At 45.5% G+C, this 10,373-nt stretch overlaps 1 protein-coding gene across 5 annotated transcripts in view; it reads left to right on the forward strand.

Annotated features, from left to right (window-relative positions):
- The window catches only part of SYNGAP1 (synaptic Ras GTPase activating protein 1), a 469,079-nt gene extending 458,959 nt beyond the window's left edge, over positions 1–10,120 (forward strand). For 3 of the 5 annotated variants that reach the window (XM_040324977.1, XM_040324976.1, XM_040324979.1), the window contains 2 exons: positions 881–934; positions 8,534–10,120. In XM_040324977.1, the coding sequence (XP_040180911.1) occupies positions 881–934; positions 8,534–8,664 (185 nt within the window). In that variant the 3' untranslated portion in view covers positions 8,665–10,120. The remainder of the gene's footprint in view (positions 1–880; positions 935–8,533) is intronic. The other 2 variants (XM_040324980.1, XM_040324978.1) reach the window with 1 other exon arrangement.
- The last annotated feature ends 253 nt before the right edge of the window (positions 10,121–10,373 follow it).

The following is a 10,373-nucleotide window of genomic DNA, read 5'->3' on the forward strand; positions in this document are numbered from 1 at the left end:
AGAAAGATGGCTGCTTAGTGGTGGCCATCTTTAAACCTGGAGGCCCCATAATCCCCTAGGCCCCATGAGTTGTCAGTCCGCCCCTGATCAGCACGTTGTACTTAAAGTGAACCATCAGTTCAAAGATTATTCCTCCCTGCAACCCTCCCCAGTATGGCAAAAAGGGCATTTTCTTTTATTACATTTTTACAATTTTTTTCTACTCTGGCTGTGCTACCTGCTGCCCTTTTTTGCCTAGGCTAGAATGACGTGTCAATTGCGTATGTCAATTGAAGACAACCCTGCATAACAGGTAAGAGGGGTGAATAAAAAGCAGAGGGAGGGATGATGTTCCTCATGACAACACTTTATAGGTGCAAGGTCATCATGATGTTATTGTATATAACTGCATGATATTGCAACCATAAACGGACAATAATGGTGAAATATTTGATGAGCCGCACTGTCATGTGTTTTGTTGGAGCAACAGTCAATTGTGACGATAAGGAGGTCTAATGAACCCCTTTTCAATAAAAATCCATAAGTCTCCATACAAGTCAATAGCTTGGTAACTGGTCAGTTAGCTTCACCAGAGAGAGCAAAGGTGGCTGGTTGACTTCAATAGCCACTAGCATTGTGTTCTGCCGGGCAGGAAGGCTCCACGTGCCCCCCTGCCAGCAGAACACCGTAGGACTCCATCAGCGCTGATTGTGTTGATGGGGTACTCAAGCAATCGAGTCATCTATAGGCTGCTTTAGGGTTCATTGTCTTCCATGTCTTATCACGCTGTCTAAATGTCTACATCAAGAAACACCCTTGCTGAGAGTCTTTGATTGCTATTTCTCTCCTTTTTTGTGAGGGATACATTTAACGTGGGTGCGTCTTTCCTTGTGATCCTCAGCAACCCACCTTCTTTCGAACAGTGAAGGCCCAGGACTCTTTGGTGTGAGACAAGGTACACTCATTTTTTTTTTTTTTTTTTTGCTTACCTCTTTTATATTCCTGAAGAAGTTAACTGTTGCTTCAAAGAAATGCGTATAGTTACTGCCCATCAAGTTTAGCAAAATGGTTGTCCATTTATGGTTTGAATACAGTAACATCATGATGACCTTGCGTCGTTAAAGGGTTGCCAAGTACTTTCTTGTATTGCCTCCGTAAGCGCCAGTCTAGTTTTTTTTTTTTTTTTAGAAGATCCACGGCCTTTTCAGTTCACTCATTTGGGGACCTTCTTCTCCTAGGATAGGGCTGAAGGCATTGCAGGAACTGTGGGGACAGGGGGGTTTAGCGCTCCCGAATTGATATAAGTATTATCATTATTTGCCAGACAGTTGCTGAGTGATAATGGAATTTTTCGGCTACAGTTTTGGAGGCCGCTATCCTGGGGTCATACAGGGGAGTTCGTACAGTTTGGGACCCGCCCCCATGCTCCAAGGGCCCGTGCGGCCTCCCTGTAAGCTTGGATAGGAGGGGGGTGGGGGCGGCGGCATGTAGAGGAACCAATCCCTCCATGTAACCGCTGAATGCCTGCTTCTCTTCCTCTCCCTCCCTGCAGGAGGGAATTGGAGAGCATTTGTTCCTCCACATAACGCTAGCATACCTCCCAACATTTAATAAGTCCCATGCGAGACATCTTGTTGAGCGGGGGGGGGGGGGGGATTGAAGTTGTTGGGCGGGGATCCAAAGTTGTTAACCGGGGGGGGGGGGGGGGGTATCAGAGTTATTGAGCGGGGGGGGCCGGGGATCAGAGCTGTTGCGCGGGAGGGGGGTCTCCTACCTGTTCCGAATCCCCGCCAGCGCCATCCACCTGCCGCACCACCTTCCACCACCATGGTCCGTAGTATTTTTGTGCGTATAGCTGTCATGTGCGGAGGCGGGCATTCTAGACATTCGCAGACAGGCCAGACGCACATGACGCCAATACGCCCAATCACAGGCCAGGCTACGGACACCAAAACATGGCGGGGAAAATCAAACATGGAGGCCCCCGTAATGTCGCGCCCAGGGCCCTGTTTTGCGGGAATCTTGTCTAGTCCGCGGGACCCCGGGACACAGTTAGAATTCCGGGAGGATCCCGCGGAATCCGGGACGGTTGGGGGGTATGCGCTAGGGTGACCACATTTGCAAACTACAATTCAGGGACACCCCCCTTCCCAAAAATCAGCTTGTACTGTAACGCATTCCCGGCCAGGACAAATACTGTCATTGAGTAAAGCAGTGATGTGGCTTCAGATGGGGCATCAGATTGGCCCGGGGGGGGGGGGGGGGTTGGGGATGTGGCTGTGTCAGTTTTATTCCGGGACACTGTATTGTCCTGGAATGAATGTGCCCGGGACAGACCTGCAAAATGCGGGCAATCCGGGACATGTGGTCACCCTGATGTGGCAGCCTATTTTGGGGGCATCAGATTGGCCGGGGTGGGGGTAGCTGTGTCAGTTTCATTGCGGGACACTGTATTGTCCTTGCCTCTGCTCACTGTGCCCATTATTGTAGCCTCTGCTGACCTGTGCAGGTGATCGCCCCAGGGGAAGAGGGCATGGAGGAAGAGAAAAGCCGTGGCATTACAGAGCTGATAGCCAGCTGAGTTTACATTGCAATTGCCTCCGCTCGTGGTTACACACAGCCCCGCCTCCTGACCCCGCGCCTGTATCAGATAGACAGAACACGTCCCAGCATTGGACTGGCATTCTGTCTATCTGATACAGGCGCGGGGTCAGGAGGCGGGGCTGTGTGTAACCACGAGCGGAGGCAATTGCAATGTAAACTCAGCTGGCTATCAGCTCTGTAATGCCACGGCTTTTCTCTTCCTCCATGCTCTCTTCCTCGGGGTGATCGATGGGAGAACGGCTCCCGATCAATCCCTGCATGCCGGCGGTACCCGCGCTCCCCCCCCCCCCACACACCCATGCAGCCCAGCTCCTCGCCAGAAAAAAAATGGGTGTGTGTATATTCAGAAGCTCTAGGAGTTGTTGGCACCTGTAGTTTGGTGGTTGATTTTCATATGTTCGTAGATATATTATTTTTGTAAGATATAGTGTAGGGATGTTATAAGCAGCAGGTATCGTGCAATGAAATGATGGAATATCATTGCTAACATAGGGCGGTCATGCACAGTTTTTACGACAAGCAGATGTCTTAGAACGAGGTACAGGGAGGCATCCGTCCATTTTTGACCCGGCCTGAATCTCCTATGATCTTCCGTGGAATTTTATCATCTCTGAGGTTTTTATTTTTTGCACTATAAACAAAAAAAAAGCAACAATTGAAAAAAATATATATATTTTAAAAAATGTTGCTATAATAAATAGCCCAATTTGTTTTTCTCAGTTTAGGCCGATATGTATTCTTCTACATATTTTTGGTAAAAATCACAATAAGCGTATAGTTATTGGTTTGTGCAAAAGTTATAGCGCCTACAACATAGAGGATAGATTTATGATTTTTTTTTTTTACTAGTAATGGCGGTTATCTGCAATTATTGTCAGGACTGCAATATTGCGGCGGACACTTTTGACACTATTTTGGGACCATTCACATTCAGGCCTCGTACACACGACCGACATGTCCGACCGTGTGTAGGGCCGACCGGACAGTTTTCCGGCCTAGCGGACAGGTTTCCAGCGGACAAATGTTTCTTAGCATGCTAAGAAACATGTCCGCTGGAAGCCTGTCCGTCGGACATGTCCGATGGTTAGTACGACTCATCGGACATGTCCGCTGGGCAGAAATCTCTTGCATGCGTCGAAGTGATTAGACGCATTTTTAGTGCTTTTGCATTTTGCAGATTTGCACTACAGTCCATTTAACATGGTTTCCTATGGAACACGTTCTGTAGTGCAGATCTGCAAAATGCAAAAAGCGCTAAAAATGCCATAGGTGTGAATCCAGCCTAAAAGTCTCTATTATCGACGCTTTAAAAGCCTTTGCAGCGTACCAATTTAGAGTTATAGGAAGTCTGTGGCCCTCCAGATGTTGCGAAACTACAAGTCCCATCAAGCCCTCTGCCTTTGGGAGTCATGTTTGTACCTGTTAGCCTTGCAATGCCTCATGGGACTTCTACCTGTCAGGATTGCAATGACTTATGGGATTTGTAGTTCTACAACAGCTGGAGGGCCACTGATTGAGCACCCATGACCTAATGTAGCTCCAAAAAGCACAGGAGGAAGGATAGAATCCAACAAAACAAAGGAAAACATAAGTAAAAAATATATAAAAATAATAATAATAATAAAAAAAGTAAAAATATCAAGTGAGTGAGTGAATAACTTATATAGCGCTACAAATGCGAACTGAACTGCCTCAAGGCGCTTGGCATCCATTTTCTTCTATTTTGCCTTCAGAAAAGATGGGTCTTGAGTTTTTTCCTGAAGGCCCGGTGATTCTCTTCCGTTCGGATACTAGTTAGTAATGCGTTCCACAGTCAAGGTCCTTGGACTGCAAATCTTCGTTCTCCTTTGCTCTTGCAGCGGGTCTTGGGGATTTGTAGTAGATTTTGGTTGGTTGATCAGAGAACGCGATTGTGGTATTTTATTTTATCGCATAAATATTGGGGGGCGGTTCCTTGTACACATTTGTGTATCAGGCGAAGGGCCTTGAATGTGACTCGGGCCAGCCAATAGAGGGACCTCAGGGAGGGGGTAGTTGATTCCCAGGGTTTTTTCCCCGTTACCAGTCGTGCCGCCGTGTTCTGGACGACTTGTAGACGGGCAATCTGGTATTTTGGGAGACCGAGGTAAAGGGAGTTAGCATAGGCGAGCCTGGAGTTGATTAGTGTTCCCACCACTACTGCGGTGTCTTTTTCCGGGATGAAGGGATCGAGTCTTCGTGGTTGACGCAGGAGATGGTGGGATCCGCTAACTACTGACCCAATTTGTGCATCCATTGTCATGTCGGAGTCAAAAATTACACTGAGACTTTTGATTTTGGTGCTAGGGGTAATGGTCTGTCCGAATATAGTCGGGGGCGTCCATGTCGTCCTAGCAAATCTTTTTGTTTGCATATCGGTTTAACAGTTATGTAACTGAACCTTCTACGACTTGTTAATATACAATTGTTTTTCATTACAATGGCAAATGCGGATATTGTATTGGTAAAAAATGTGAATAAAAATATTGGAAACAAAAAAATATGTTATGCCGCGTACACACGACAAGAAAAGTTCGAGGTGAGCTTTTGGTCGGAAATTCCGACCGTGTGTAGGCTCCATCAGACTTTTTCTGTCGGAATTTCCGGCAACAAAAATTGGAGTCCTGGTTCTCAATTTTTCCGACAAGGAAAGTTCTTGTCGGAAAAATTGCGAACCAGGACTCTGGGGTCTGGCCCTGGTAAATCCCTGTTTGTTTTTGAGGTTTAAATGAAAGCGCTATATGGACGCTGCCATATTAAAACTGCTTCTAAAAATGCTAGTTGGGTATCTTGACGTTCCAAATCTGCATCTGCTAACCTTTGACTTTCCTAATCACAGTCAATAATCAGGAGGTCAGGGACTCAAAAAGTATTAAAAGCAAGAGGATCAGCATTACTGGCATTTGGAGGTCAACAGTATCGGCCTCTGTATTTCTCTCATTACAGGTTTGGTTTAATAATGCTCACAGCTATTGTAATAATGTACCCGTGATTGTTAAAGGTCAACTATACCCTAAAATGAAATTCCCGGTGACACTTTATATCTCTCAGGGATACCAGTGATGAGATTCTCCTGCAGCAGTTGGTGCCTCTTTTTATCACACAAGGTGAAGGTGTCACTCTCACCGATGGACTTCCCAACTATTTGTTCATTCAACTTTCAATTTAATGGGGTATTATTTGACTAACAGCCACAAAAGTTTAGGTAGATACAGTGGAACCTCGGATTGTGAGTAACGCAGTTAACGAGCGTTTCGCAATACGTGCACTGTATTTTTAAAAATCGTGACTTGGTTTGTTAGTGTTGTCTCGCAAAACGAGCACGATTCAGGCCAAAGCGGTGTGCAGTAGCGCCTTTGGCCTGAGGTTGGGGGGCGCCGGACCCGAGCAGAGCCAATCGGCGCTGTTCGGAAATGCACGGAAAGACCCGAGGACAGCACGGCTGACCTTGGCAAAATTCAGGTAGGAAGTCTTTCCGAGGTTTGCCGAGGTCAGCCGAAGTGTCCTTGGGCCTTTGCAGTCGTTTCCGAGGCTCTCCGGCACCCCCCAGCCTCTGGCCACATGCGGTATTGCATCCCATCGAAATCAATGCGGAACAAATTATTTTCGTTTCCATTGACTTCAATGGGAAACTCGCTTTGATATGCGAGTACTTTGTATTACGAGCATTCTCCTGGAACGGATTATGCTCGTAATCCGAGGTTCCACTGTATTCTGGTAGGCATAGCTAACCAGCGGAGCCTCAGAGTGATGGATGAAGCCGTTGTGTGATTCAACCTTACAGAATCTACTTAAAGCCCATCTTGGGGCTGCCTTTCAAAAAGACGAAAAAAGGGGGAAGAGCGGGACTTTGAATGAAGCACGCAGTCAACAGTATGGGGTCAAGACAAAGGTACATTTATTATATACCACAAAAATTCATACAAATTAATAAATAATGTCACACTATAATTCATCTACATACAAAAAGAAACATGGTAATACATGACAGTGGAGAGGGATTGAATGGGATAGAATGCATGAAGCTAAAAACCCTTCGGCCTTTACAACCACTTTAATGGTTTACATCCATTTTAGCAGGAGCGTGCCTAGGTTAATTGCCAACTAAAGTGACCATTTTTGTCCAACCTTACCACCCTGTTAGGCACCTACACCATAAAAACCAATGGTGGCTGAGCTACCAGGATCCTACCTGTGCATTCAGGGCCACAATATTGAGCTGCAGTGAGGACGAAGTGTCCAGTATGGACACTCCAACTTTAGTACTGCCCTCCATTGAGTGCTGCCTCACTTTTACTCACTGGTGACATAATCCTGCGCTTTAGGTAAAGTAAAGATACAGGAGGGAATCGGGACTAAAATGTGAAGGCTGCAGTAGGTGTCCAGAGCTGGGCACTCAAGAGCAGAGATCTCAATAATGGTGTCCTTGAGAGATATAAGACGCAATCCTATTCCAGCCAAAGCTGTTTATTTCCTTTGGACAGGTAAAAATGGTTAGAGCCCCACTTAAAGGGGTTGTAAAGGTTATTTTTGGAATGTCAGTTTTGGGTGGTCTGACCTTTTATTTCATGGTTCGGTGCATGCTATAAATTATGCAGGGTGCCCAAACTTTTGCAGACACCATTTTTTTGTTTTCTGTAACTTTGAGAGTGTAAATGATGGAAATAAAATCTAAGGGCCAGATTCACAGAAGAAGTACGCCGGAGTATCTACTGATACTCCGGCGTACTTTCAAATTTGCCGCGTCGTATCTTTAGTTTGAATCCTCAAACCAAGATACGACGGCTTTTGGCTTCGATCCGACAGGCGTATGGCTTCGTACGCCTTCGGATCGTAGGTGTAATACTTCGGTGCCCGCTGGGTGGAGTTCGCCTCGTTTTCCGCGTCGGGTATGCTAATTAGCTTTTTACAGCGATTCACGAAGGTACGCGCGGCCGTCGCATTCTCTTACATCGTCGCTAGTCGGCTTTTTCCGGCGTATAGTTAAAGCTGCTATTTCTTGGCCTATCTTTAGACTTGCCATGTTAAAGTATGGCCGTCGTTCCCACGTCGAATTGAAAAAAAAATTTTTTTTGCGCAAGTCGTCCGTGAATAGGAAAGGACGTAACTCACGTCGACGTTCAAAAAATCACGTCTGTGCGACGTAATTTCGTGCAAAGCACGGCGGGAAATTTCAAAACGGAGCCTGCACAGTTCAAGCGGCGCGGGAAGCGCTTCATTTAAATGAATCACGCCCCCTACCCGCCCAATTTCAAATACGCCGCCAGAAAAACACTACGAAGTCGCTGTGGATTCGAAATTCCGCCAGGTAAGTTACGGCGGCGTAGCGTATCGTAGCTGCGCCAGGGCAAATGTATCTGAATCTGGCCCTAACTTTTTTTTACATATTATAAGAATGTCTAATTTGTAATTTGATGCCTTTTGGAGATTTTTCCATCTTTCCTTGGCTCCGTTATGCACATTAATACAAATTTTTACCTGGGGTGCCCAAACTTTCGATCCCCAACTGTAGCCACGAAAGGACGGGAAGTGTGTTGTTTGCAGGATTACTGGGTAAAAATAAGGGAAAACAACTTGACAAATAAAAACGAATGCAGCCACCACATCTAAGGAATGGAAAACTGCAATTACTATATATTAAATGTTTGTTTTGGGGTTTTGAATGTATAATTGTATCAAAGCAGAACTGCTTTACTGTCTATAGCAGCCAATCATATTTTCCCAGTGCAATATGGGAAAACAAAAGGCAGGATAGCATTGTCTGCCATGGCAATAAGAGTCATTCTTCCTTTTGGCACCTTAATAGATATAGCTCATTGATTATTGATTTTCTGTAGTTTGTTGTCTTTCTACAGATACATGTGTGTAAATCTATGGATGCCATGACCTTACATTAGTAAGTAAGCTCTCTCTCCTCCTCTCCCCCCTACAGGAGAAGAAGTTTCCCTCCGTGGGTTCAGCAGACCCGCGTCTGAGGCTGGCGACACCATGGAATGGGGCCCTTCCACCTCTGCCTCCTCGACTCCAAATCACAGAAAATGGAGACTTTCTAAACTCAAGTGACCACCACTAACCGGAGCTGAGGGGTCCATCCAGGAGCCTAGGGGGGAGGAAGGGGGACTGGAATTCCCCCACTGAGGCATCTGTCCATGGGCCCGAAGGAAAGGGGGCTGGGAACCCCCTTTCCTCCATGACTCTGACATCGTCCCTCTGCGCCGTCTAGACCTGCGGCCGACAATCTGTGTGACCCCGGACACACTTGGGAAGTGGAGAGGAGAGAGAAGGGGACATCGCACTGAACTTAGCCTAAGACCCCCTTGACCGTATAAAAACCCATTTCTTAAGCCTTTGTTCTGTTTGGACTCTTAAAATCTATAAATTTCCTCTGTTTTGTCCTAAGTTTTTTTCAGTTGGCCCTATTAAGTCTCCCGATCTCCCCCCTCCTCACTCTCTGTCTCAGGTCTGACGCCCTGGGATTCGCACTGACAGATCTGCACTGTAGGGGGTACCTCGCCAAATTCATCTTCTCATCCTTTCACCCTCTACGCTCATTTTATCTCCAGTCTGATAATAGTTTTCTTTATTATTTCACTGACATTGACCATACTTTCATCAGCCTTCATCTACCTTTTCTGTGTGATATGGTCGAAAAGTCCTGTGATTGATTGAGTTGACTCTAGTTGACTATGGTCAAATTGGGAATAGCGCAACAGAAAGGAGGTTTACATTAGAATATCATTTTATGTGGAGTCAGTGAAAAGAATATTGAAGACGTCATATGTTAAGCAGAGGGGAAATGTCAATAGTAGGATCAGGTCATTAAAGTGTACTTGCGGCAATATTGTTGGCTGGACGAAAATTTAGAATTGACCGCCTGCCAACTCACCGGGAACCCAGCAAAAAATGTTCTCAGTGCACAAGTCTTGGATTATGACAGGTACACTTTGAAGACCATGTAAGGACAAAATGGAAGGCCATTGAAAGAAAGGTAAACTCTTGTAGAGGGTTATCTCAGTACATATCCCGTTTTACCTCCTTGAATCGAGCAGCTGTTCTGGAAGACTTGAGATCATCAAATTCTTATCAATATTACTATTATTATTATTATTGAAATTTTTATTGATTTCTTGAAATCTGTCAGTCCGGGTGGAGCCGAAACGAGTGGTAGGAGTCTCCCGCCCAAAGAACTAACAATCTAACTCCACTTCCTGTGACACGGGGAGTTTATACATAACTTGGCCTCAAAGGTCGTGTGGGACTTGTGTTTTGGATGGGGGAGGGAGGTGCCAAAGGGAACTCGTTCCGCCCATAATCGGAGGTTGGTGCCATAAAACTTGCAGGGGCCCCTCTTCACTTTTTGTGACAAATGAGCTGCCGGGCCCCCGAAAATGAATGTGTCAGTACAAAAACAAACAAAAAAAAACAAAAAAAAGATATTCTGATTGTATTTGGTTCTTTTTGACGTTCTGTGTAAATATGAAAAAAAAGTTTAAAGAAAAAAAAAAAAAAACAGAGAATTCAGAGTCGTTCTGTGAATCGAGAGCTCAGAAAGCAACTAATATTTGTTATTTATTATGACATATATTTATATATTTAAGGAAGAGACAACAGGTGCTGACATCCATTGTCTGCTCAATATTTCATTCTCCCAGTCTCTACAGTCATCGGAATTTCCTGTCACATGTCATTACAGGGACTTGAGGGGCCAGAGGACTACCGGCTTGAAAGTTTACATCACAGTCAAGGAATTGTTCAATTGCAGTTCTTTTTTT

Source organism: Rana temporaria, chromosome 9 (genome assembly GCF_905171775.1).
Source record: "Rana temporaria chromosome 9, aRanTem1.1, whole genome shotgun sequence".
Classification (NCBI taxonomy): Eukaryota; Metazoa; Chordata; class Amphibia; order Anura; family Ranidae; genus Rana; species Rana temporaria.